The sequence below is a fragment of the Podarcis gaigeae genome (genome assembly GCF_964106915.1).
Source record: "Podarcis gaigeae genome assembly, chromosome: 15".
NCBI lineage: Eukaryota > Metazoa > Chordata > Lepidosauria > Squamata > Lacertidae > Podarcis > Podarcis gaigeae.
In genome coordinates, this window is record NC_139692.1 from 21,054,925 (window position 1) to 21,082,104 (window position 27,180).

At 46.7% G+C, this 27,180-nt stretch overlaps 2 protein-coding genes across 8 annotated transcripts; one reads left to right on the plus strand and one right to left on the minus strand.

Moving 5' to 3' along the window:
• The first annotated feature begins 2,240 nt into the window (after positions 1 to 2,240).
• On the plus strand, positions 2,241 to 22,149 carry NHERF4 (NHERF family PDZ scaffold protein 4). Of its 5 annotated transcripts, none has more exons than XM_083714085.1 (11): positions 2,241 to 2,298; positions 2,490 to 2,645; positions 5,284 to 5,311; positions 5,664 to 5,728; positions 7,092 to 7,303; positions 8,194 to 8,380; positions 9,868 to 10,004; positions 10,592 to 10,796; positions 13,098 to 13,294; positions 15,187 to 15,393; positions 17,770 to 22,149. In XM_083714085.1, the coding sequence occupies exons 2-11, from the start codon at positions 2,597 to 2,599 to the stop codon at positions 17,797 to 17,799; spliced, it is 1,317 nt and encodes a 438-aa protein (XP_083570211.1). In that variant the 5' UTR covers positions 2,241 to 2,298; positions 2,490 to 2,596; the 3' UTR covers positions 17,800 to 22,149. The 5 variants fall into 5 exon arrangements, with proteins under 5 accessions (XP_083570211.1, XP_083570212.1, XP_083570213.1 ...); XM_083714086.1 differs by having other exon boundaries at positions 2,247 to 2,298; positions 2,494 to 2,645; XM_083714087.1 differs by having other exon boundaries at positions 2,268 to 2,298; positions 7,092 to 7,264; positions 15,187 to 15,410; positions 17,770 to 18,083.
• Positions 18,226 to 27,127, minus strand: DRC12 (dynein regulatory complex subunit 12 homolog). 3 transcript variants are annotated; one of them, XM_083714145.1, is made up of 8 exons: positions 26,670 to 27,125; positions 24,275 to 24,533; positions 23,961 to 24,044; positions 23,542 to 23,598; positions 22,288 to 22,407; positions 19,802 to 19,894; positions 18,978 to 19,108; positions 18,226 to 18,480 (listed from the first exon to the last, which is right to left on the minus strand). In XM_083714145.1, the coding sequence occupies exons 3-8, from the start codon at positions 24,022 to 24,024 to the stop codon at positions 18,352 to 18,354; spliced, it is 594 nt and encodes a 197-aa protein (XP_083570271.1). In that variant the 5' UTR covers positions 24,025 to 24,044; positions 24,275 to 24,533; positions 26,670 to 27,125; the 3' UTR covers positions 18,226 to 18,351. The 3 variants fall into 3 exon arrangements, with proteins under 3 accessions (XP_083570271.1, XP_083570272.1, XP_083570270.1); XM_083714146.1 differs by lacking the exon at positions 19,802 to 19,894 and having other exon boundaries at positions 26,670 to 27,127; XM_083714144.1 differs by lacking the exons at positions 24,275 to 24,533; positions 26,670 to 27,125 and having other exon boundaries at positions 23,961 to 24,195.
• Positions 27,128 to 27,180: the final 53 nt, after the last annotated feature.

Sequence of the window (27,180 nt, forward strand, 5' to 3'; positions counted from 1 at the left end):
TTGCTTTATCTGCGGGTATGGAGTCCAGCTGCTATGGGGTGAGAGCTGGTTAGACAGACAAAAGGAAGTTCTATTTCGCACAACACATAATGAGCTGGCGGAACTCAATACCGCAAGACGCAGGAATGGCTAGTGGCCAGAACAGCTTTTCAAAGGATGAGGTTATGGTAGACAGGAACCAGCAGCTCTTCGCTATGAAAGCTACAGAGAGCCTCCAAAGCCAGAGGCAATATACCTTGGAATTGGCTGGGGAGTTAAAAAAAAATGTCTGTATTATGAGTTTTCAGGAAACATCTGGTTGAGCATTGAAGGAAATGGGATGCTGGATTAGGTAGTTCAGGTGTGGGGGAACCAGATGCTGCTGAACTACAACTCCCATCAGCCCAAGAAAGCATGGCCAATGACTATGGGTGTTGGGAGTTGTAGTTCAGCAACATCTGGAGGGTCAAAGGTTCCCCTGAGCTAGACTTTTGCAAGACTGCTCTTGTGCATACGTTCACTCAAGAAGTGCCACTTTGTTCAGTTGGGTTTACCCCCATGTAAGTATCCGTAGGAAAGTAGCCTCATTTGTTTAAACTTAAATTCCCCACCCCAATCCTATTGGGCTCCAGGCAGTAAAAAGATCTAAAAGATTTTTTCATTAAAATAAAATAAAATTCAAGCAATTCAAGCAATTCTTTTAATCCCCTCTTGTTAAAAGATTTGTAAGAAGTAAACAACACGATGTGAAATTATAATATTATTCTATGCTACAAAGCAACTGTAAGCTAAAGATTATTATTATTATTATTATTAATACCCCGCCCATCTGGCTGGGTTTCCCCAGCCACTCTGGGTGGCTTCCAACAGAATATTAAAATACAAAACCTATTAAACATTAAAAGCTTCCCTAAACAAGGCTGCCTTCAGACGTCTTCTAAAAGTTTGGTAGTTGTTTATTTCCTTGACATCTGATGGGAGGGCATTCCACAGGTCCAGGCAGAACGATGGGGGTGGAGATGCTCCTTCAGGTATACTAGACCGAGGCCGTTTAGGGCTTTAAAGGTCAGCACCAACACTTTGAATTGTGCTCGGAAACGTACTGGGAGCCAGTGTAGGTCTTTCAAGACCTGTGTTATATGGTCTTGGTGGCCACTCCTGGTCACCAGTCTAGCTGCTGCATTCTGGCTTAGTTGTAGTTTCCGGGTCACCTTCAAAGGTAGCCCCACATAGAGCGCATTGCAGTAGTCCAAGCGAGAGATAACTAGAGCATGCACCACTCTGGCGAGACAGTCTGCAGGCAAGTAGGGTCTCAGCCTGCATACCAGATGGAGCTGATAAACAGCTGCCATGGACACAGAACTGACCTGCGCCTCCATGAATAGCTGTGAGTCCAGAATGACTCCCAGGCTGTGCACAGATCTGGAAATCTGTAAGGGAAATGAAACCTGCCCTGGAACATGTTGATTGTTGCTTATATATTTTACTAATCACGCTTATTCACAGCCCTATCAAAAGGACAGGGTGGCGCGCGATCAATGTGTAATGGTAAAAAACAAAGAAAACCAGGTCCTCTGAGCATGTGCTGTGTGCTCATCCTTTGCTACATATATAGCTTGCAGAACCAGAGGTATTTGCTTTCTTGGCATCCCCCAGATAATTAAGTGTCATTGGTGGCCTATCTATCTATCTATCCATCCATCCATCTATCTATCTATCTATCTATCTATCTATCTTGCTAGCACATTCAAAGCATGTTCCTTCCCTCAAAGAATTCTGGGCATTATGGTTTGTTATAGGTTGCTGGGAATTGTAACTCTGTGAAGGGCAAACTATGGTGCCCAGAATTCCTTGAGGGAAAAGATGCACTCTGGATGTGCCTTAAAGCTATAGTACACATTACCCCAAGCAATTGTTATTCCACGCTTTCCAGGCCATTCCGCCACCCTTATAGCAAAAAGGCTGGTTTTGGAGGGAAGTGAGAGTGTTGCGTTGAAGAGCGTGAGGTCAACTTCAATTGTGCAACCTGGATTTGCCAGTGCGGCACTGAACGACACCTGAAAATATCAACAGCCTGGAAATGTTTGGGTCCCCCCCTCCCAACAACTCCCCAGGAATGAAAGAATAGCTTTCCTCTCCTTGGTCAGCTCCTGAGAAGAGGTGGAAGTAAGTAAGCACAGTTGCAGTGAAGACTCCTGCCCCGTTTAAACATTAAACTCCGGTGATCTCTTTAAAAAGGCGGGGTCCCCAGTTTCACTTGCCACTTCAGGCTGGACCTTGGACCTTCACACACTCAAGCAGTCCTGAAGCAGAAGGAAGGTGAGCTGACAGAGGTGGCTGGTTGGGGGGCACCCTTCAAGTGGTAGCTTTGGGTTCCCCAAGAAAGGGATGTGTAGCGTTTTCATGGGCACTGGGGTGGGGGTGGTTGTCCCAACAGGGAGGTAAGCAGGCAGCATCTTAACCAATGGGACTGTTGGCCACCATGATAAACTAATGCTTTCTCTCTTGAGTGAGGCTTCCGTGTGTGAACAGCTGCTTCCACTGTACAAGAGATCAATGTCCTACTTTACACCCACATTGTGCAAATTGGGACACTCCTTTAAGACGGAGCATTTCGATGGCATTGGTGGCTACGAAGAAGCACCGGCGACGACTCAGCTCAAAAGGTAGATGGGGTTGTGACTGTGTGTGGTCCTCCTGGCTTCTGTTCGCAGGATAGAGAGACCAAAAAAACAAACACCATGGTGCTGCCCTTTTGCTCTAGCAGACTCCTGTGCCTTTAGCAGCTGCAGTTCTACAGGTGGAGCTTTCTCCATTGGGGTATTCCCAGGTCATGATGCTCCTCACTTTCTTTAAGGCAAAGCACGGGTGCCTTTGCAAGATGTGGGGGGGGGGGGAGAGAAGATGCATATATTTAAAGCGCACACACAGCCCAGAAGGAATCCTTGTAGCTGTAGTTTACCCCTCACAGAGCCACAATTCCAAGCAACCTTAACAACAAACTGCAGTTCCTGGGATTCTTGGGATGTGTGTGCTTTAAATGTGCTTTAAAAGTATGGTGTGTACACAGCCAGAGAGTGAGAGAGAAGGCAAGTCCGCTGTACTTGTCCTCCTTTATACCCACTTTCTCTTTACAGTGGTACCTTGGGTTACATACGCTTTAGGTTACAGACTCCGCTAACCCAGAAATATTACCTCGGGTTAAGAACTTTGCTTCAGGATGAGAACAGAAATTGCGCGGCGGCACAGCGGCATCAGGAGGCACCATTAGCTAAAGTGGTGCTTCAGGTTAAGTACAGTTTCAGGTTAAGAACAGACCTCCAGAACGAATTAAGTTCTTAACCCGAGGTACCACTGTATTTGAAAAGCAGGGGACGAATGTCTTACTATATTAACTCTGAAGCATCAAACGTTAACTGTGGCAAATGCTCTTAAGACAACCCACTGCTTGGATTTGCCATTTGAGTTTAGAGATACGTACGTCTCTCACATCTCACCTTTGGACTTTTGCTTGGAATCTTGTCTCTCTGTTTAAGGTTGCTTTAGGACAACCTATCGGTTGAGTATTCATTCTTATTTCTTTGCGGTTAGATGACGTTGCATCGAAACAAGTGCTACCCCCACCTTCCGGTGTATTTTCCTATCACTTTCATTATCTTACTAAGTCTTACCTTTTGGAGAAGCAGAAGATTGCTTGTGCAAGAGCTTCCAATCCGCTGCAACTGTGTGGCCAGAATTGCTCCCCATGCCCTGTTAATTGAAAATTCAAATAGTTTGCCTTTGACTGTGCTTAACCACAGCTGAAGAACAACACTCTATAAATGCTCAAAACACACGCACACCCTTCCTCTTTCTTCCTCATTCTTCCACATCTTCTGAGGGATGACTCTTCCAGGACTGGGAATCAGGACTGCAAAATCAGTACTGGGGTGGCCAACTCCCAAGTCTGCACTATAAAGAAAGGCACAGAACTGGTCACTGTCTAGCTGCCAGTTCTCAGCCTTACTTCTTTCCTTTCCATCCCTCCACAAATTGGCTCAGTTTTCCCCAACCTGTTGCCCACCAGACCTGTGGGTCTACAACCCCCATCAGTCCCCGCCATCACAGCCCTATGTTTCTGCCTGGGGTTACTGCGAGTTGCAGCCCCAATTGCCTGGTGGACTGCCAGTTGGTAAAAGGCTGAGCCAGCAGGAGAATTTTCATTTTCCTCTCATGGCAAGTCGGGGGGCAGGGTAGCAACGAGGAACTTGCAGAAGAGAAACCAGTAAGGAGAAGCTGCAACCATATCCTCTTTCACTTGTGATATGGCTTCTGGGCTCGTAGGCTTCTTCATGTGACTGCTCAGGCCAGGGGGAAAGCCACACCGTCTCCCCTCCCAGGGATGTTGGAATCAAATGACATTTGCAGGCTCCAACTTCACCATCTCTAGCATGGGCCCCATCTGCACTACGCATTTAAAGCAATATCGTGTCACTTTAAACCAGTGGTCCATACCCCTCGACTGTCCTGATTTAAGCAGGACATCCCTTTTTAGAGGAGAGGGATCCTGCTCCTGCAAGATTGCATCCCCAAAAGATGTGCATTTGGGGTGGGGGGCTATGATCTCTCATGAACACATGTGCAATGGCTGTTTCAGCGGTACACATGGCAACTACAAATGTGGCTTGCAGGTTTGAGGGAAAGCACATTGAACATGGGGGACGCAGGTGGCGCTGTGGGTTAAACCACAGAGCCTAGGACTTGCTGATCAGAAGGTCGGCGGTTCGAATCCCCGCAACGGGGTGAGCTCCCGTTGCTCAGTTCCAGCTCCTGCCAACCTAGCAGTTCAAAAGTACATCAAAGTGCAAGTAGATAAATAGGTACCGCTCCAGCGGGAAGGTAAACGGCATTTCCGTGCGCTGCTCCGGTTCCCCAGAAGTGGCTTAGTCATGCTGGCCACATGACCTGGAAGCTGTGCGCTGGCTCCCTTGGCCAATAAAGCGAGATGAGCGCCGCAACCCCAGAGTCAGTCACGACTGGACCTAATGGTCAGGGGTCCCTTTACCTTTACATTGAACATGAGCATGTTCCAAGATCCTACAAGATATCTATGGGCTGTGTCCTTGGCTTCACCATAGTTGGAACGCACTGGAGCTGGAGTAAATGGAAAGATGTATCTACCCTGAGTTACTCCTAAAAGTAAAACATATGTATCTTCATCAAAGGGGAAGAGGATATGCAACCCTTTGGGACGAAGGAGGGTATCTGCCTTTCAGGAGTGAGTATGATGCATTTCATTAACCCCCAAATCTTTCTTTTTTGCAGGGCCCAGGGACACTGCAGAGTCAACTATGTAAGTGCCAAGTTGAGCTACTCCACTGAAAACGAGTGGGCATTCCTGGCATCCCTTGGACAGCGGGTCGAGGGCACACACACACACACGGGAGAGCACTTTACACAATCAGATTAGCCTGGTGGGTTGAAACTGGAAGCACACAGCCAAACGCTCCTGTACTGAGGTTTGGGGCAAGCACAAACATGTTTAAATTTAACCCACTCATGAAACGTATTAAAAATGCAGGCTGCGAATGGGTTGCCAAGGCTGATTGGATTGCCTTTTCCTGACGTAGGTTCTCAGGAGCCTGAGAACCCGTGACTGCCTCCCAGCTGTGGCTGACACTTCCTTCTCCTTCTTGGTGTTACAGGAAATTTGAATTTAACCCCAGAGATGGGATCGATAACCCAGCCCTGTCACTGGCAGAGGATTCTGGTAACAATGGGGAGCGACATCTGGGGCTGCTGCGTGGGTGGCAGAGGAAGGACCAGCTGTTTCTCTCTTGGTGCTTGCAAAGTGGGAGGCTTGCTTCCCTTTCCACCTCAGGGACCCGATGGCTCTTTACCACCTCGCCCTGCAAATAGCACATTCAGTGGGGCACGCATTTTGATGTGAATCTACTTAATTTGCACTTAGCCAAACTGTGTTTATTTATTTACGAAAAACAAACACAAAAAACAATTAACTATCACTGTTCGGGGTGGGAGGGAAATGAGCATGATTTACAATAATTCTACATCATTTGCATCTTTGAGTGTGGCAACGCCTGCTCTTTGGTACGTTCGACAACCAAGGGATTGTCTCACACACACCACAAAATGCCTGTTCCACAGCCAAAAAAACTTTTCAGAAACAATATCGCCACCCAGGGCTTGTCCACACTGAAAAAAAATGTGGCTTCACACTGCTCTGTCTCCTCATTAATGTATACACATGATATTTTCCCTATCCATAGGAGCCACTCATAGGGGACAAAGTCTCTTCACCCTCCCCCATAAAATATTAGAGTGGACAGCTCCCTCCCCAGTTGATGAGCATTGAAATTCAAATGGTGTGTGTGTGTGCCATGTGTGTGTGTGCCATGTGATTATGTGGGGTGGGGCTTACCTGCTTTTGGCCAAGGCACAGTCTGACCCCTCCTTTGGTAATCCTCACAGAACTCTAGCCCAATGGTTGCCATTAATTTGATTTGAATTGATTTTAGAATGAATTGATTTTAGAATGCTGTGTTACTTTTATTGTTGTTAGCTGCTCTGAGCCCAGCTTTGGCTGGGGAGGGCAGGATATAAATAAAAAATTAATAATAATAATAATAATAATAATAATAATAATAAAATTTAAAAAAATGGCACCCCTGTCCCAGTCTTGTCCCGGGCCTTCCCTGTTTAGATATGGGTTTTATCCAAACATCCAGGCCTGGAGCATTTCAGGGTGAGGTTTGGCTGGGAGTGGTGGCTCCCTGTTTCCCAGGTGGGGTTGGGGGGCAGGAAGGCTGCATTTAAGTGATGTAAAGGTCTGGGTCAACCTAGATGGGAAGGATGTCATTAGCTGGTGCACACAAGTCAAAACATCTACTTACACCCTAAAGCAGAGGGGGGGGGAGAGAGAGAAAGAGAGAAGCAGGAGCAGAAGCAGGTGACCTTCCAGATCAACAAGCCAAAAAATCCAATTAAAATTAAAAATCGGGCAATGTCAGAAGGCTGTGGTGGGTGCAGAGCTGTGTCTGTTTCTGTGCCTACAAGTGCTGCGTTGGGGACCCCGGGTTTGCAGGGTCGGCCTCTGATCTTGTTTCCCACAGAGCCAGAGGGAGGTGCTCTGGTGCGCTTCTGCTTCCTGAAGAAAGAGGACGGGGAGAGCTTTGGGTTCTGGCTACGGCAGGAGGCGGGCAGCAAAGGGCACATCGTGCGACAGGTGACGCCGGGGGGTCTGGCTCACCGCAGAGGCCTGCAAGATGGAGACCGGATCTTAGAGGTGAACGGGGCTTATGTCGAAGGCCTGGAGCACTTCAGGGTGAGGTTTGGCTGGGAGTGGTGGCTCCCTGTTTCCCATTTGAGGTGGGCTTTCCCCCCCCCCATAGAATTCACATAGCAATACAATAGAATGTGACGCAAGAAATCAAAGGAGTGATAAAAATGCAAATTAAAACCATCCAGCACCTAGCACAGTGCATCGCAATTGCTGCAACAGGAAGAAAAATCGTTATGCAAGCCATCAAGGCCCTTAACAATTTTCACGTGGTCCTGGGGTAGGAGGAAATTTGGGGGTCACTGCTCATTAAGAACTTATGACCCTAAGTGTTAAGTTGTGGGTGAACATATCAGACGACACAGCGATTTTTCAAACAGCTCTTGTTTATTCACAGGCCAGGACAGAACTGAACTGAAGGATTCAGTCAGCCTGCTTATATAGAGCTCCAGTACAATGTAACTGTAACAATTTTCTAAAACTATCCAATCACTGAACGTCACTTTCGATCCCTTATTTGCATAACTATCTACAGTATCCCCCTGCTGGCCTGGGGTGAGAACTTCAGTACATAACAATAAGAACAGCCTATCTAGTCCAGCGTCCTGTTCTCTCAGCCTATGGAAAAACCTCAAGCAGAATGAGAGCACAGGAGCAGTTTTCCCATCCTGTGGTTTCCAGGAACTGGCATTCAGAAGCCTCTGACTGCATGTTCAGAGCATAGGTATTCTGGTAGTCTCTATGAATTTGTCTGATCCTCTTTTAAACCTTTCAAATCCCTGCCTCCTGCAGAAGTGAGTTCCATAGTTTAACTATGCACTGTGTGGAGAAGGAATTCCTTTTATCTGTCTTTGCAACACTCAGCTTTGTTGGATGCCCAGGAGTTCTGCTGTTATGAGTCTCTGTTTTGAGGCTCTTGCCCTCTTTCTTGGCAGGTGGTTTGGAAGATCAAGAGCAGTGGGAAGCAAGTCTCTCTCACTGTCTTGGATGGGACATCCTACGAGTTGGCAAAAGCCCTCGACCGGGACCTTGGCCAGCTCTTGCCCCATCACAACAGGCCACGGCTGTGCTGCATCAACAAGGACCAAAGTGGCTTCGGCTTCAGTGTCTCAGCTCCAGAAGGTAGTGAAACCCACACTGCGGTTCGTTGCGTTTTTCACCATGAGTAACCAAATTCTGTCATGAGGAAAAGCAGAATTTTACCATCAGATTACACTGTGCAAATCCAAGACAGTTTGCACACACTGTCCCCGCCCCGTTGTTTATTCTGCTGCCCAGATTGAAATTTGACATTTATTGCAAGGGATATTATTTGTTATTACTTTTTATTGCAAGGGATAATTGAAGGGAGCGGAAGAACAAAGAGATTGCTGTTACTGAGTGGGGAAAATAAATACCCACTGCAGGAAACTGTTCCCAAACTTGATTCTAAGGGTATGTTTACAGAACAAACTTATCATCAGGGTTTAAATCAATTTAATTAACGGTTGCGGTCCCTCCCCCCCCCCAAAAAAAAAGATTCCTGAGAACTGTAGTTTTTGTAAAGTTCCTTTGAAATCTCTGTTTGAGATTCTTGGTCCCCCAGAACACCCTGCAAAGATGAGAGCGCTTCAAAACCAGTTTTGAGTCTGTAAGGTCGACACTTCACCAAACAGACTAATATTTAAAGACCATCAGTTGCACAAAATAGTAAAAAGTGGAACATCACTGAAAATATGTTTAAAACAATACACTGTTGCAATATGTATTTTTTTCCATCACAACAGTAACTATCACTATTTTTTAATTTAAAAACCCTATACGAATCACTAAAAGAAAAGGTGGAATAATACAATTTATAACTGAACTCAGCATTTTTGACACATAATTATGCCTCCCACCCAATTTGGAATACTTCATCCCCTTTCATTGTTCTAAATCCAAGGTGGCAAACTTCTTCTTTTTGAAATAATTTTATTTGATTTTATCAATACAAAGTTATAAAAAACCAAATATGTATCCATATGCAGAGATTTCTCCAAATCTCAGGACTTCCACCTTCCCCTTCCATGGATTCCCATTTTAAACATTTAAAACTGCATCTTCTTCCAACCTCTGACTTTTATATCAAACCATAAGGTCCCTACCAGAGTGGAATGGCAAACCAAACTGATGAAAAAAAATTATAAGTTATATAAGAGACCACTGTAAGCAGATGGAAACATTGGCAAGATTTTGATTTCACTGGTAGTGAAAATCAACATGGACAACAGGGTGTCAAACTTTGCTCCATGGTATTTAATTTTGAGAGCAAGGTAGGTGCCTTTGAGGTAAGACAGAGGACTGCTCAAGCTTTACCCCTTTCATCCAGACAATATGTTTCCTCCCACCCAGCTGCGTTTCTCCCTGAGAAAAAAGGAGGACCCAACATCTTGAGATTCACATTTTGTCTTTGTCAACCTTCACCCCTGACCACTGGTCTTGCCAGCTAGGGATGATGAGAGTTGTAGTTCGAAAACAGCTGGGGACCGAAGTTTGGGAAACACTGGAGTAGGTGAAGGCAAAAAGAGGCCGATAAATGCTAGTTTTTTCCCTCTCATGCTCCTGTTTTCGTATCTTTTGCTTTGCAGGTGTGAAGGGCACATTCCGACTGTCTGTGCCAGAGGACGGGCCAGCTCACAAGGCAGGGGTGCCAGATGGTTCGTGGCTCCTGGAGCTCAACGGTGCTTGTGTGGAGAATTGGACTCTTGCACACCTTCACAAAAAGGTACCAGGGCTGTCACTCGATGACAGAAATGTTGGCTTTTGCCAACTGACTGAACAACTTGGGAACCAGGTCACATCCAGGAACACCTTTCTATAGAAGGTCCCTCCAACCTGATAATTTCAATCCTTTGTTGTTGTTGTTGTTTAGTCGTTGTGTCCGACTCTTCATGACCCCATGGACCAGAGCACGCCAGGCTCTCCTGTCTTCCACTGCCTCCCGCAATTTGGTCAAACTCATGCTGGTAGCTTCGAGAACACTGTCCAACCATCTCGTTCTCTGTCGTACCCTTCGCCTTGTGCCCTCCATCTTTCCCAACTTCAGGGTCTTTTCCAGGGAGTCTTCTCTTCTCATGAGGTGGCCAAAGTACTGGAGCCTCAGCTTCATGGTCTGTCCTTCCAATGAGCACTCAGGGCTGATTTCCTTAAGAATGGAGAGGTTTGATCTTCTTGCAGTCCATGGGACTCTCAAGAGTCTCCTCCAGCACCATAATTCAAATCCTATTTCAATCCTAGCTAGAGGGAAAACTCTCCAGCAGCGCACTGTATCCTCCCTGGGTTTGGCTTACCTACCCAAATTTTCGATTCCAGATCAAGCACAGCAACAACCCAATGGGGCTGCTGGTGATCGATGCCAAATCAGAGGAGTTTTACCGGCAACGCGGCGTTAAGGTCACAGCAGCCATGGCTGATGCTTCCTGGGTTCCTTTTGAGGTGAGGAAGCTGCAGATGGTGAGAGGCCAAGACGGATACGGATTCTTGCTGAAAGAAGAAAAACGTTGCTCAGGAGAAAGAGGTGAGGCCCCTTGCCTGGAAAAGAGCCAGAGTCGCTCCACGGTATTTAAATTTGAGAGCAAAGTAGGTGACTTTGAGGTAAGACAGAGGACTGCTCGAGCTTTCCCCCTTTCATCCAGACAAAACGTTTCCTCCCACCCAGCTGCATTTCTCCCTGAAGAAAAGAAAAAAAGGAGCCAATATTTTCCGCCCTGTACTTTGAAGGGATGATTTGAGAGGAAACAGACAATGTTCATTCTGCATTTGCAAGGAATCGATATTTCACCATGGCTGCACTGGACCTCCCTGCCCCTTGAAATTAGGCAGGGCCCTTCGCTGCACTGTTTTCAGGGTCCACCAATGGACTCTTTTTTTGTTTTGTTTAAGCAAGCCCACCCAGATGTGTACAGCCTAGGACCCTCATACCTACGGGACCGCCTCTCCTGGTATGTCCCACAGAGGAACTTATGGCCTTCAAACAAAAACATCTTGGAGGTCCCAGGCCACAGAGAGGTTAGGATGGCCTCAACTAGGATCAGGGCTTTTTCGGCTGTGGCTCCAATCTGGTGGAATGCTCTGTCACAAGAGACTAGGGCCCTGCAGGACTTGACATCTTTCCGCAGGGCCTGCAAGACAGAGCTGTTCCACTAGGCCTTTGGTTAGGGCACAGCCTGACTCCCTCCTTTGGCAGTCTTCACAGAACTTTAGCCTAATGGTTGCCATCAATTTGATTTGAATTAATTTTATAATGAAATTATAAAATTAGAATGTTGTACTATTTTATTGTTGTTAGCCGCCCTGAGCCCGGCTTCGGCTGGGGAGGGTGGGATATAAATAAAATTTATTATTTATTATTATTATATAAACTGCTTGAAGATTTTGATGCTTCAGCAGTATATAAGCCTTGATAAATAAATACGTTTTGAATATTCAAATGCGGGGGAGGGGGCAGGGTTAAGCAACTCCTCTTACTGCCAGTCATCTATTTAACTTCACACATATCATTTGGATGTTTTGCATCTTTGGGTTGTTGTTGATTTTTTGGGTTGTTTTTTTTTTAAAAAAAAACACCCATTCAGGACAAACTTAATGGAATTTTGTGTAAAAAAATTTTATGCACCATCTTAAAAGGTAAAGGTAAAGGTACCCCTGCCCGTACGGGCCAGTCTTGACAGACTCTGGGGTTGTGCGCCCATCTCACTTAAGAGGCCAGGGGCCAGCGCTGTCCGGAGACACTTCCGGGTCACGTGGCCAGCGTGACATCGCTGCTCTGGCAAGCCAGAACCGCACACGGAAACGCCGTTTACCTTCCCGCTGGTAAGCGGTCCCTATTTATCTACTTGCACCCGGAGGTGCTTTCGAACTGCTAGGTTGACAGGCGCTGGGACCGAGCAGCGGGAGCGCACCCCGCCGCAGGGATTCGAACCGCCGACCTTTCGATCAGCAAGTCCTAGGCGCTGAGGCTTTAACCCACAGCGCCACCTGCGTCCCTCATGCACCATCTTAACAGAGGCCAAACCAGGGCTGTGTGGCTTAGGAAAAATGTCCTCGTATGCCAAATTAGGACCAGTGCTGGAACTAAATAGGTCCCTGGCCTGGTCAGTCCTAATGGTAGTCTACACTGATAGATAGCAGCTCTCCACGGTTTAAGACTGAGGCTTTTCCAGATCTACATGGAGGTGCCAGGGATGAACCTGCGAACTTCTGCATTTCGCTCTTTCACTGAACTGCAGCTCCTTGTCCTCTAGCAAATAGGACAGAAGAGAGCTTTGCTTATTCACTTATGGCGATTTCACTGGAGGAGCATTAATAATAATAATAATAATAATAATAATAATAATAATAATAATAATAATAATTTATTATTTGTACCCCGTCCATCTGGCTGGGTTTCCCCAGCCACCCTGGATGGCTTCCACAGAGACCAAAAATACACTAAAATGTCACACATTAAAAACTTCCCTGAACAGGGCTGCCTTCAGATGTCTTCTGAATGTCAGGTAGTTGTTTATCACTTTGACATCTGATGGGAGGGCGTTCCACAGGGCGGGCGCCACTACCGAGAAGGCCCTCTGCCTGGTTCCCTGTAGCTTTGCTTCTCGCAATGAGGGAACCGCCAGAAGGCCCTTGGCGCTGGACCTCAGCGTCCGGGCAGAACGATGGGGGTGGAGACATTCCTTCAGGTATACTGGACCGAGGCCATTTAGGGCTTTAAAGGTCAACACCAACACGCACACATGTAAAATGCTTATAAAGGAAGCAAGGTGCAACCACTGGGATAATCAACACCGCTGCTTTCGTCTTGCGCATCTATGACTTGCAGGTCAGTTTCTGAGGGAGGTCGAATCCAGGTTGCCAGCTGAGAAGGCAGGGATGAGAGATGGCGACCGTCTCCTGGCTGTGAACGGCGAGGGCACTGAGGACCTGGACCACCAGGAGGTGGTGCTGAGGATACGTGCCGACAGCAGCCGGGTGACCCTGTTGGTTATTGACGCAGAAGGAAGCAAGTTCTACGACTCGGTATGGCAGCAGAATGAGAGAGCACCAAGGAGATTGCGATGGGATCCTATAGAAAGGTTTCCCCTCTACCGTAAAGGCCACAAACTTCTTGGGGCAAAGATAACCATTTATAATGAACTTACACAATGGGCCAAAGCTATCATACAATAATAAAGTTAATGAATTGGGCGAAGATGCTCTGAGGTGGGATTCCCTTCCATATCTCTGATCACCTGCACACTGCAGAGAAACTAGCTGAATAGATCTCCCTCGGTGATCTACAGATTTGGAGGCTTGATAATTCTCTGCACTTGGGCTAAAAACTACATCTCCCAGGATTCTTTGGTGGAAGCCATGACAGTTAAACTGGCATAAAACTAAGACAATGGAGTTGTGTACCTACATACTTTATATCTCAGAGCACCTAGCACAGCCACTGCCAACCTGGTGCCTTCCAGAAGTTTTGGACTACAACTCCCATCAGCCCCAGCCAGAATGACTTTATGATGCTGGAGCTTATGGGAGTGGTACTCCCTAACATCTGGAGGGCACCAGGTTGGCAGTGGCTGATGTTGCACATGCCATTTGTGTACTATCAGGAATGGTTTGGGTCCTTTGTCTTGGTCCATGGTGGGGTGGGAAAGAGGATAAGTTGGTTTCCTTCCATGATTCTGTAACATTCAAATATAAATATAAATATAAATATAAATATAAATATAAATATAAACATAAATATATAAAAGCTTAGAAGTTAATTGTATTTAGATATGCATTTCTTAGGTGTCCTTCTTCATAAATTCCCACATCGGGTTACAACAATGTAACATATACAGTGGTATCTTGGTTTATGAACTTAATCCATTCCTGAAGTCCGTTCTTAAACCAAATCCATTCTTAAACCAAGGCACGCCTTCCCTAATGAGGCTTCCCGCCGCTGGTGCCCTTCCACCATTTGGATTCCATTCGTAGACAGAGGTAAAGTTCGCTAACTTGAACACTACTTCCAGTTTCGCAGAGTTCATAAACCGAATAGTTTGTAAACAGGACTGTTCGTAAACCAAGGTACCACTATAGTTATGCAAATAGATAAAACCATCAGGATTATAAAACAATCAAAATCATCCAAAATGGAGCAGAGAAGTATATACTCAGCAGAAAAGAGGTGAGTTAGCAGTCACAGGCCATGGTAAAAAGGTACATCTTCAGCATATAGCAAAATCTATGCAGCAAAGAAGATGCACCTCTGAGGAGAGGGAATTCCATAATTTAGGGGCAGCCATGGAGTAAAAAAGGATGTGGGTGGCGCTGTGGGTTAAACCACAGAGCCTAGGACTTGCTGATCAGAAGGTCGGCGGTTCGAATCCCTGCGACGGGGTGAGCTCCCATTGATTGGTCCCTGCTCCTGCCAACGTAGCAGTTCGAAAGCACATCAAAGTGCAAGTAGATAAATAGGTACCGCTCCAGCGGGAAGGTAAACGGCGTTTCCGTGCGCTGCTCTGGTTCGCCAGAAGCGGCTTAGTCATGCTGGCCACATGACCTGGAAGCTGTACACCGGCTCCCTTGGCCAGTAAAGCGAGATAAGCGCCGCAACCCCAGAGTTGGTCACAACTGGACCTAATGGTCAGGGGTCCCTTTACCTTTACCTATGGAGTAAAAACCTTCTCCTGGGCAGCCACTCCCTGCACTTCTGTCAATAGCCGAACTGGCAAGAGAGCACCCCACCCTCCTGGAGGTCTTAACACTTGAGGGGGTCTGTAGGAATGGAGACAAGTGTTTCATATCTTTCTTGGGTCCTAAGTCATTTTCGGGTGTCAAACGGTAATGTGAGCACCTTCCATGCATCAGAAGGGTTCTGTTGGGTTTGCTGACAATACGCTAATCGTGATATTTGCGGTCTCTTTTCACTTTCCCAGGTTGGGTTATCTCCTCTCCTTTTCTATGATGACCATGAACCCCCCTTGGGCTTGCACATCGTCCATGCCTCTCCCTCTCCCAGCATGCCCCAGGAAAATAGCAACGCTGCCTTCACACCCTGCCTCTGTCACCTCAGAACGAAACCCCATGAGAACAGACTGCATCCGGAGCAGTCTGACAGCAGCTTGCCAGCCTTCGCAAAAGAGGTAATGATGCAAAAGAGGTAACAGCCATTTTGAACACCTCAGTTAAACCTTTTCCGCCTTTTGCGCTGCAAAGAGTGTGGATCACGTGGTAATATTGTTTCTGGACTGTACCGCTTCAAGTGGTGGGGCCACATAATTAAAGATATCATTTTGAGCCTCCTCCTCATCATCACCACAAGTGTCATGGAAAGCTCGAAGGACACACCAGTCAGGAAGCTAGAATATTGTTCTCCCTCTCTCCCAGCAGCAACTGGAAACTCCTGACTGCCCCAGAAAGGACAATGTATGGTTCCTTTAGTGAATAAATCAGCAATTGAGTGCCCTTCAGATGGGGCAGGGGCTGTGGTCAAAATCATCTAGAGGGCACCATGTCGGCAAAAGCTAGCTAAACTATTCACACAACAAGTTTATCCATAGCTCAGTCGAGTAGAGCATGAGACACTTAATCTCAGGGTCATGGGTATACGCCTCATATTGGGCAAAAAGATTCCTGCATCACAGCGGTTTGGACCTCGTGATCCCTTCCACTGATTCTGTGATTCTAAGAAAGACAGACTAGAATCCCTCTTTTTAATATCCAGCTTTCAAAAAGCATGATCTTTGTGTTGGGAGAACCATCTAATAATTTCCCCCCAACTTCGATCTAAAGCAGGCATCTCCAAACTTGGCCCTCCAGATGTTTTGGGACTACAATTCCTATCATACCTGACCACTGGTCCTGTTAGTTTGGGGGTGCCTGGTCTAAAGTAATATACAGTTGTACCCTGGTTGTCGAACGGAATCCATTCTAGAAGTCTGTTCAACTTCCGAAAACGTTCAACAACCAAGGTGTGGCTTCCAATTGGCTGCAGGAGCTTCCTGCATGCAATTGGAAGCTCAGACATTCGGGTTCCAAAGAGCATTTGCAAACCAGAACACCCACTTCCAGGTTTGCAGCGTTCCAGAGCCAAAACATTCCGAGTTGCAAGGCATTCGGGATCCAAGGTACGACTGTATATGCAAACTGGTTCTGGAGTTCAGGGCTACCGGTTTTAAATATGGAACACTTATCACTTAATAGGGAACTCCTGTGATGAAAAAAGGCCTTATCTGTCTGAGAAGCATGGCAGAGATGGGAGGTGCTGCTTGATTCATGATTAGGAATGGGGGGAGAAATTAATTCAGTTTGCATTTGTTTCAATCTAATTTGCGCTTTCTGAAACAATTCACAAACTGAAAACACAGCCATCTTTTGAAACCCACACATCCAAATTTTGCAATGCTACTCTCCAGCCAAGTAATGTGTTCAAAAATGCATATACTAGGGCAAAGTGCACATGGCTAGAAATGCCTATATTAGTAAACATAACGTACAAAAATGTGTCATGTTAAGGAAATACTGCTTTCAAAAATGTGTACTTTGCACGCAGAATTGTGTATATTGGGATAAATTTGCACTAAAATGCTGGTGAGGACTCTTAAAAGGAGAATTTGCAAAATGATGCATACTAAACTTAAGTTTGGAGAAATGATAAATGGAAAGAAAAGGAAAACAACAGATTAGACACTCCCTAGGACTCTAGGTCTAAACCACAGAGCCTAGGGCTTGCCGATCAGAAGGTTGGCGGTTCGAATCCCCATGACAGGGTGAGCTTCCATTGCTCAGTCCCTGCTCCTGCCAACCTAGCAGTTTGAAAGCACGTCAAAGTGCAAGTAGATAAATAGGTACTGCTCCAGCGGGAAGGTAAACGGCGTTTCCATGTGCTGCTGTGGTTCGCCAGAAGCGGCTTAGTCATGCTGGCCACATGACCCAAAAGCTGTCTGCAGACAAACGCCGGCTCCCTCAGCCTATACAGTGAGATGAGCGCCGCAACCCCAGAGTCATCCGTGACTGGACCTAATGGTCAGGGGTACCTTTACCTTTTAGGACTCATGATCCACCTAGGTTACAAGAATTAAGGTGCACGTACTGTTCTTCAGCGCTTCTTGCACAGCCCCTGCCTGTTTTGAGCTTGCAGAAGACACCTTCCTCTTTGCCTCACTCTTAGCTGCCCATCTCTCAGTGAAAAGCTGTTGCCAAAGGGGGAGCCCTCCCTGTCCCGTCTCATGGCAGACCAGCCTCTGTGCTGGCTCTCACAAATGTACATTGGCATCCTACGTCAACCCTGCAATAACCATACAAACATTTCTAGCTAGCTTGTCTTCCCACAACACAATTATGCAGGCCGTTTGGAGTGTATACTGTCAGACTGAAAATGGCATTAACTTTGTGCCTCCCCCAAGCTTTTTGTGCCTAATCACCTGGGACCAGCTATTTCTCACCACTCTTTTTAAGCACATCCCAGCCTTCAAATCATAGGTTAGGTTTGATCAGCATTCTCTTTCTTTTGTACACAGGGCCAAGATGCATTGAGCCATGCATTCTAGAAGCTGCCAGGCCATTATCACCGAGCACAACTTCAGCCTGGCTCGGCAGGGAGCTGAACTCCTGTTTGTGGCAGAAGTGAGCACAGCTGCACAAATGCTAGCACTGCAGTTTGAGCCTCTCTCCCTCATAGGCCTGGCTTTTCCCCGTCGCACTACTGCCTTGTTGAGCAATCTGTCTCTCCAACCCCTGAAAATGCTCCCTGTGGATTTGGACAAGCAGGCTGTGGTCTCAAAGCAAGGCATGCTGATTAGAGGAAGAACCCTGCAAGAATCAAACAAGAGACTGTCTTTTTTGCCTGCTTTGGGGTGTGACTTTGTGAACAGAAGATTCGTGTTAAAATTAACCTCTGTTCAGAATGACTGCTGCTAAGGGTAGACCTTCCCCCACTACATCAGAAAAGGTTAGTCACAGAAAGGCACTCTGCATGCGCTCAGACACACTCTTTATTCTTCCTCCACATTTGGGGGCTGATAGCAGCTTAAGTCACAATATCAAACCGAGTTGAGGATTAGGTAGGAGCTGGGTGGCCCATGCTCTGATGACCTCTCCCTTCAGATGTACAATGGATTAAGACCAAAGTCCTTCAGCTGGTGCTTATAGTCCATGTGGATGACAGTAGCTTCCTTCTCCCAGGTGAGCTTAGCACTTTGCAGTTTGGAGAGGACGCAGTCCAGGCTACCCTGCGGAAAGGGGAAGTCAGAGGCAGGGTGAGGGGTGCATGTGGCACCAAGGGATGGCGACCCAAAGTGTGGCATCTTTCCAGTTCTGTATCTGCACATGACTGAACAGCTGCTGCTGCTGCAGAACAGTGAGAATACGTACCCAAGAATTTCATGTTTGGACACAACGACACTCAGAATGCTGGAAGCAGGCTTCTGAGTTGCACAGAACACTTCATCGGGCATGTTTCAGAGCAAACCATTATTATTTTTTACCATTTTATTTCTAAAAGGTGGCTCTATTTCAATAGCTGGTAACAGATCAAAGAGGCACTACCCTACAGTCTCTGTGTTTGAAAGCAGGCCTTGAGCCACAGAAGGGATGCATGGCACCTAGAGACTCACACCTGTGGGAATAAGACACTCCCTCTCTCTCCCTGAGCTTTAGATAATGGCCCACATGCTGAACCCATTATCTCTTCTTTGCAACCTGTGACCCGCCACCCACCCAAACTCACATGCAGGATTTTTTCATATTCTGTCTCCATCTCGTCAACCTTGCGCTGCATCTCGGCCACGGCCTTGTCCTTCTCTTCCAGCATCCTTGCCTGGTCCAGCTGGCTTTGTAGCAGATCACCTTGGCAGGCAGCTGCAGGGCAGAAAGTGTTGGGCAAGGAGAAAGAGGAGACAAATATGTATGGGAACAAAAAGCACAGAGATGACCTTCCAAGGCTAAGTGGTGGAGCTCCGACTTCGCACACAAAAGCCCCCATAGTCAATCCCCGGCATCTCCAGGTTTTGCTAGGAGAGAGCCCTGCCTGAAGCTCTGGAGAGCTGCTGCCAGTAAGTGTAGCAATGCTGAGCTCGATGGATCAGTGGTCTGACTTGTTATAAGGCCGTTCCTTATGTTCCTAAGGTAGAAGGCGACAAATATCTCAGAACAGAAGTTTGGGGGATGGCATGTGATGGGGCTTGAGAACATCTATTTTCTACTGCTTTTAAGTGGCCTTATACTCCAACTTCACCTGTAGCAAAATGTGCCAGAATGTATTCCCTTAACGCAAGCTTAGAAGGGCTTATAACAGAATTAGGCAAACTGATTTCCATCTCAAGGTTTGGAGGGTTAAGATTCATCCTCCCTCCACCCCCCTACCCCAGGTTCCAGGTGCAAAAAGAGAGTGTGTGTTTGCAAAAGAAGAGTATCACTTTTTAACTTGTTTCCCCTCAAAGTCCTTAACTGAAAGATGAACATGGGCAAAGAACAGTTGCTACAACCATACCATGTGTGATCATCTCCAAGACCAAGGGGGTGGGTGTGTGGGTGTGCGCGTGCGCGAAATACCAAGTTGTGCTTGCAAGTTCTGCGTCTCTGCTTCTAAGCGATGGATCCGGGTATCAGTCTGGTGCTGAAGCTGCTGGTACTTCCGGATCATCTCTGGAACGCAAGATGGGAGAAGGAAATGATCGTTCCACCCAACACCTTTGCCCTTCATTAACAGGCCTAAGATTTAAAGCCAGGATGGAGGAACCTCCAGACATTGTTGGATTGCCACTTGCATCAGCCCCAGTCAATATGGCTAATGGCTAAGGATGATGGGTGATGATGGGAAACCTCTTGGGGGGGAGGCAGGTTCTCCACCCCTGATTTGTAGCATCAAGTCTATCTGGTGTAACAGAAGGTAAACAGGAAAAGAAATATCTTGCCTCTATGTGCTTACAAGAGAAGTTTTGCCGGGCAGGGGGGGGGGGGAGCAGATAAGAGTCGCAAAGGGTCTGTGTGCAGAATTATATACCACAGTGTTAGCTGCGGAGGGAAACGCTACCTTCATCTGAACTTTTCAAAGCCAACATCCTGTGATTGCATTTTCCTGAGGAAGTGTCTTGCAAAGACCAACTGGCTTACTGCGTCATGAACTTCTGCCCACATCCGATTAATGAAGTGGACAGAGAAAGTGATGTATACAGGCATGTACTACCTTGGTTCTCGAACTTAATCTGTTCCGGGAGTCCGTTCGACTTCCGAAACCATTTGAAAACCAAGGTGTGGCTTCCAATTGGCTGCAGGAGCTTCCTGCACTCCAGCGGAAGCCGCAGAAGCCATGTTGGATGTTTGGCTTCCAAGAAACGTTTGCAAACTGGAACACTCAGTTCTGCGTTTGCGGCGTTCAGGAGCTGATTTGTTCAGAAGCCAAGCTGTTTGAGTACCAAGGTACCACTGTACATCATGAAGGTGCAACAGAGAACAAAACGAGTCATGGAGCAAAGAGTTAAGCGGGGCAGGAATATGTGCTGATAATTGGGGTATGAAAAATGAACAATCCTCTCCCTACTAATAGGAAGCATCCCTCACACCCCAAGGCCATGTGAATGTAGCATTTAGAGACTGAGTAAAGTGGCAGGTAGATGCCAGAGACCCCCTTGGAAAGGCAATACTGCTGATTTGCAGAAAATCTCAAAACTGCATCAATCAAGTGGAAAGGGAACCGCTGAGTAAAGGGTTTGATGCCCAAAGAGGAAAATCAAAATAAGGCAAAACTACTGAGCCCCTTAAGGGACGCGGGTGGCACTGTGGGTTAAACCACAGCCTAGGACTTGCCAATCAGAAGGTCGGCGGTTCGAATCCCCGTGAGGGGGTGAGCTCCCATTGTTCGGTCCCTGCTCCTGCCAACCTAGCAGTTCGAAAGCACATCAAAGCGCAAGTAGATAAATAGGTACCACTCTGGCAGGAAGGTAAACGGCATTTCTGTGCGCTGCTCTGGTTCGCCAGAAGTGGCTTAGTCATGCTGGCCACATGACCCGGAAGCTGTACGCTGGCTCCCTCGGCTAATAAAGCGAGATGAGTGCCGCAACCCCAGAGTCGGCCACGACTGGACCTAATGGTCAGGGGTCCCTTTACCTTACTGAGCCCCTTGAGGGTCAAAATTGACCCTTGAATGCTGCTTCAAATCTTCTGTTGAAGCTCTTCTCTTCATTGCAGGGTCTGGGCACGGCACTCAGCTACAGACACATTGCACTTTCAGAAAGTTACTATTTGGGGGTGGAGTTCAGTCACATAGCAGCATATTGCAAGTTGCACAATTCAGGTTGATTGGAAAGTCTTGCACAAGAAACCCACTCCCCCCCCCCCCCCGAAGACCAGAGTTTTGTGATAAGGAAAGTGATAGGAAGATGCACTGGGTAGTGTGGGGTAATGTTTGTTTTGATACAACGTCACCTAATCTCCCTACAAATAAATCAGGGTGAGTACTGTTATAGGTTTAGGAGCTCAGTCTAGATGGTGCCTGTGGGTCCCTTCCAGACCTGTGACCCTGTATCTGTGAGAATGCAAAGGATACAGAGAATACAAAGGAACAAACTGGTTCCTTTGTTAAGGTAATGGCCTTGGCTGGCCAGTTAAGTACTGCCATTTACATGTCCAAAGAGGTTGCCTGCTGTCATAGAGACGAGTGGGTGGACCTTTTCCCACCTCACCTGGCTGGATGCCACATCATCCTAGGAGGGAGAACAAAAGCCCAAGGGGTGCTGTGTATGCATATATTTTGGCTGATGCTGGAAGCTAGAGACATAAGAGACTGGTCTTGCTGTGTGCCAGACCCAAAGTTACGGCTTGGAGAATCTCCCAGAGAACCTGAAGGGGAGGAAAGATCAAGTTGCACATATGTGTAAATAAAACAATAAGTCCTAAAGATACCAATGTTTCCATTGGCCTTCATTCCAAGGCAGCCAAACTCTGGAAAGGTGAAAGCATCCCTGGAGTGTCTTGTTGCTCAGAGCTTAGGGCATGTACAACAATACTCAATGAAGAGGTCATCTGGAAGAGCCCCCCACCTTCATAAATATCTTTTTTGTCCCCTCGAGCCTCCTCCAGTTCTTTCTCCAGATCTAGCAGCCTCTGCTTGAGTCCTTCACTGTCAGCCATCGCCTGCCTGGCCATATCCCTCCGGAGAACTGCAGGTCAGAAGGATAAACACAGCAGACATGCAAATGTATCCAATCGAGGCTCGATGCCTATTTTCTCATTTGGCTCCCCAGATCCTTTGTACAAATAATTATCTCCTTATCGGAGAGGGCAAAACAGCTAAAAGGGGTACCTTTCGTGGACTGGCTTGCTTTACAGTGGTACCTTGGGTTACATGCACTTCAGATTACATACGCTTCAGGTTACAGACTCCGCTAACCCAGAAAAAGTACCTCGGGTTAAGAACTTTGCTTCAAGATGAGAACAGAAATCGTGCGGCGGCGCAGCGGGAGGCCCCATTAGCTAAAGTGGTGTTTGAGAACAGTTTCAGATTAAGAATGGACCTCCGAAACGAATTAAGTACATAACCAGAGGTACCACTGTATTTGTCTGTATGAATATTTATATACTGCTATTTCATAGTAACTATAGAGCGGTTTACAATAGTACATAAAACTAAGCAATAAAAACCATTTTTTGAAAAATAAGAAAATCAGAATGAAAATCACACCTCAATTAACTATTGTGGAAAGATGCATCCTTAGTTACCTACATAGGCATGGCACAGTGGTACCTCGGGTTAAGTATTTAATTTGTTCTTAACCTGAAACTGTTCTTAACCTGAAGACCACTCCTGCTGCTGCCGGAGCACAATTTCTGTTCTCATCCTGAAGCAAAGTTCTTAACCCGAGGTACTATTTCTGGGTTAGCGGAGTCTGTAACCTGAAGCATATGTAACCTGAAGCGTATGTAACCCGAGGCACCACTGTATTGTATTGTACTGTATTTGTATCCCACCATTTTTCTCCACAGAAATTGAGGTGGTGTACAGGGTTCTCCCCATCCCTGTTTTATCCTCACAGCAACCCTTTGAGGTAGGCTAGGCTGAGAGGCAGTGACAGGCTTCCAAGGTGAGCTTCAAGGTTGAGTGAGAGTTTGAACCCTGGTCTCCAAGTCCTAGCATGTAGACAGTAAGATGGATCAACCTTCTGAAGTGGTATAAGGCAGCTTCCTATAAGATTAGCATAGAAAGCTTGGCAGTCCTTCTACCTGACCCTTCCAAAAAGGCCGCCTCTGCTGTAACCTCTTAAGGCCCTTGCGCATTATCAACAAAATCTCCTCACCAAGGTGCTGCTTTAAGGTATCAACCTCCAGCACTGCTTTTCTGTACTTTTCCTCATCTGCGGAGAGAAGGAAAGAGAGAAAGAGAAAGAGAAATTGAAAGACTTTGGCTGGGTACTAATTGCCACTGATACCGAGACCTCCTGATTGATGCGCCATTATTATTATTCATTTAATTTATGAATTGTTTCCTATGAAGCAACCTGAAGCGCTTTCACAAAACAATGACAGATAAAAGTATTGTATATATAAAACGTCAAACAATTGCGCAGGTAAACACAAAAAGCAGTTGCATAGGTACAAAAGCAGTTGAAACAATGGCGTGTGTAAAAGCAGTTTCAAATCCCAAGAGATGCAAGGAAATGGGAATTTGCAAGGCGTGGGGCTGCTGGAATCTCCTGTATGCTGCACAAAGCCTTACCTGGCCCAGTGTTTTTCTTCTGCTTTGCTGATTTTTTCCCCTTCCCTTTTTTGGTGGGGGCCATCCTTGCACGTTCTCCACAGCCTGCAAAAGGGAGAAGATGAACAAACATTATATTTTTGGTGCATTCCAACTCCTGACGTTCAAAAAAGAGCCGGATCTTAGAACTGGTACTGATGGGGAGATTCCGGAGGGCCATCCTTTTACACGAGGCATACATTTCTTGGCAGCGGAGTGAGGGTGGTCTCTGCTGTTTGGGTGGACAAGTGAACAACTGTTTGTATGGTGGAAGAGAAAGGTGGAGGCAAACATACCTGGGAGCGAAATGTTTCTTCTGCCTTTCTCCCAGGTTCTCACAAGTTAATCTGTGGGCAGTTAACTAAACACTCTTTGCAAGAGTGTCATTCCAAGCAGCCAATGAGCAAGGAGGGGGAAGAGGCGCTGGCTTTTCGGCAAGCCTATCCCAGCTGGCACAGGTTGGGGCTCCTTGTGTCGCTAGGCAACCGTCCTTCTTCGCTGCCATGGTGACCAAAGGAAGCTTGGCAGACACACGCAAAATTGCATCCAATTGGCCTGAAAGAAGAGAGGTTGGAGGATTTTCAGGCCCATGTTCAAAACTTCTTTTGCAGAAACAGAAAGGGGTGGGAAGGGGGTAAGAATCAAATAGGCCCCAAATTCTTTTATGCACAGAGCTTCTTAGAGCAAACCCATTTCCCTCCATAAAACATTTGGCTCAGCTTTGACACCCAGAACCTCATCTACAACTGAAGGCCGAGTACATAGAACAAGATTTCCACATGTGCATTGCTGACTTCCCCTCTTCCGCTGCTGAAGTTTAAATTGGAGGATCTTTGGGGCAGGGATCATTTGGGGAGGGTTGAGGGTTTCTTATGATTTTGCCTTTTATGTTACTTTGAGAAATGTTGTATCCCTTCATGTTGCAGTTCTACATTTTATTATTATATGTCACTCAAGTGGCCCCTACAACTAAATGTTATTATTATTTATTATATTTAATAGCCTCCCCTTCCTCCCAAAGGAGCCCATGGAAGCAAACACATCCGTAATAAAATAATACAATTAATGTTGCAATGTAGTTTGCTCCTGTTCAAGCAGATGCAGGCAGCCACATCTTCTTCTATGGTCCTCTATTCTGTTCCCAGTTCCCCACTCTAACAGCCAGCACCCCATGCCCACTGATCATATTCAGTCATTATTGGACAGGTTGTTTTTTTTTTGGGGGGGAAGGATCTTTCCCCTTTTACTTGCCCCATTTTTTCTGCAAACCTGCAGGTTCCTCCGAGACTGCCGATTTCTTCCTTTTGTGCATGGTTGTTGTGGATTTGGCTACATAAATATAATGAATAAATGCATGTACAAAGCTTACCACTCAGCAAATGAATTTACTATTAGTATCTATGATGCTATTAGTATCTCTGCTATCTGCTTTCAGAATAGCCAACATGGTGCCCTCTGGATATTAGACTACAATTCACACTAGCAGCAGCCCTCATGGCTAACAGTCTGGTACATGAGGAGAGCCCTGCATTGTCTATCCCTGGTTTAGAAAGTTCAGGGAGGCTCAAGTAGGGTTTGCAGGCAATTCCCACACTGCACACAGTTGCCAATGTCATGACTGTATCCATCCTGTGATGCTTGAGAGCAGCTGCCAGTCAGAGCAGACAATACTGGGTTAGATGAACCACTAGTTTGGCTCAGGAACGACTCTGCACTCTGCAGCTATCTTCTACTCCCCAAAATTCCTGAAGATCAGACCAGGCTAGGTCCACACACGTAGCAGCTGAGATCACAGCTAGAAAGCATGACGTAGCTAATGTGGACTGATGGTTATGCGAAAACAGCACATCATGTGGCTACAGGAGAAAAGGGAAGTGCTTGTCTGCTCCCTTTTGCACTTGCGACATGGGATTTCTTTTGTTGTTGTTGTTTGCTTCCACATCTCAAGTTCAGATGTGGGGTGAGGACCACAAAGGCTCAGTGAGAAAGGGCATGATCCCTGCCAAAGCTGCAGGATCCAAACTGGAGTGATGCAGCACCAGCAAGGCTGCTCCACTTGGTGCTACAGCTCCAATTCATGAGACGATTCCAGAGTTTGTGATGTTTCAACAGCCGGGTGCTGCATTTTAGGGCTGACCTCTGACCCCTGAGATTATGCTGGGGTTCTGCAATTTAAGTCTACGGGTCGTGGGAGTTTCCCCCCTTTGCCACAGAACAGCCTTCTTCCTCACCCTCTTCCTGTGGGGTAGTCTCTAAACAGGATCTTCTGTTGGATTGATTCCTCTTAGTTGTTGGTAACGTTAATGACTCACTTATTTCAAAAGAAAAAGGCTTCTCTCCATTTCTGCTTTCCTATTTAAAGGAGTGTAATTACTTCCCTTATCTGCTGTGGAACAGAGCCCTTTACTACTCCCAAGTCCCTCCCTTTCCTTGGTACAAATACTCTTTAGTTAGGTTTTCACAACTTTGCAAAGAAATCGATTTCACATGCATGGTGTTGTAACTGCATTCATCCTTAAGGAGTTAAAAACAAAGGGGTCCCAGCAAACCAACCATTGCATCTTTTATTTGCATGCCTGTCCAAATCTCTCCCTTCCATTGCTGGGCATTCACTGCCTCACGAGGTGGTCTGCCAGCTGGCTCAGGTTCGCCAGCTAGGCTTCCTTCAAGAACCCAGGCATCAATCCTTACTTTTATGAAATTTGCATAACTTTGCATATGCCTGTATAGCATCCATGAAGTGCTTCTCCCGAGTCTCGGAACTTTTTTATGGTGCTCGCCGCGTTCCCAGGAGCCTCCTGCCAACGTTGCCCAAATCCATCATGGCCACCCTGTTGGCCTTTTCTCACTATTGCGCATGCTCGGCCCCGCTCCATCTTTGACCATGCGCAGCAGCTGGCACACTGAACAGTGAGAGCAAAGCCAATCAAGGCGTGACTATGCTAATAAGGCGCTAGTTGGGCGGGGCCTCTTTTTCCTAAGTGGGCCGGTTTTCCTCTTCCCTTCAGCGTTGACAGTCGGGAACGCGTCTCACTCAGCGTGCGCGCTCACGGCACTAAAGAAGAAGAAGAGAACTCACTAAGAACGAGCCAACCACTTTTAAAGGCGCCCGCTCGGTCGCGCGCCTAACTCACCGCGCGCTCACGAAACATACTGAGACCTCCGCCGCCCCTCCCCCTTCGATGTTTGTGAGAGGGCACTC

What these genes read in the sequence shown, in the direction of transcription:
- NHERF4 (XM_083714083.1), top strand. Translation starts at nt 2,597, where the DNA reads ATGGCATTGGTGGCTACGAAGAAGCACCGGCGACGACTCAGCTCAAAA. An exon ending in GACACTGCAGAGTCAACTAT is followed by an intron (nt 5,312 to 5,663) that starts GTAAGTGCCAAG and finishes TTGGTGTTACAG; the next exon opens with GAAATTTGAATTTAACCCCA. An exon ending in ACGTTGCTCAGGAGAAAGAG is followed by an intron (nt 10,797 to 13,097) that starts GTGAGGCCCCTT and finishes TATGACTTGCAG; the next exon opens with GTCAGTTTCTGAGGGAGGTC.
- DRC12 (XM_083714144.1), bottom strand. Translation starts at nt 24,180, where the DNA reads ATGTATGCCTCGTGTAAAAGGATGGCCCTCCGGAATCTCCCCATCAGT. An exon ending in GAAGAAAAACACTGGGCCAG is followed by an intron (nt 23,599 to 23,960) that starts GTAAGGCTTTGT and finishes TTCTCTCCGCAG; the next exon opens with ATGAGGAAAAGTACAGAAAA. An exon ending in GAACTTGCAAGCACAACTTG is followed by an intron (nt 19,109 to 19,801) that starts GTATTTCGCGCA and finishes TCTGCCCTGCAG; the next exon opens with CTGCCTGCCAAGGTGATCTG.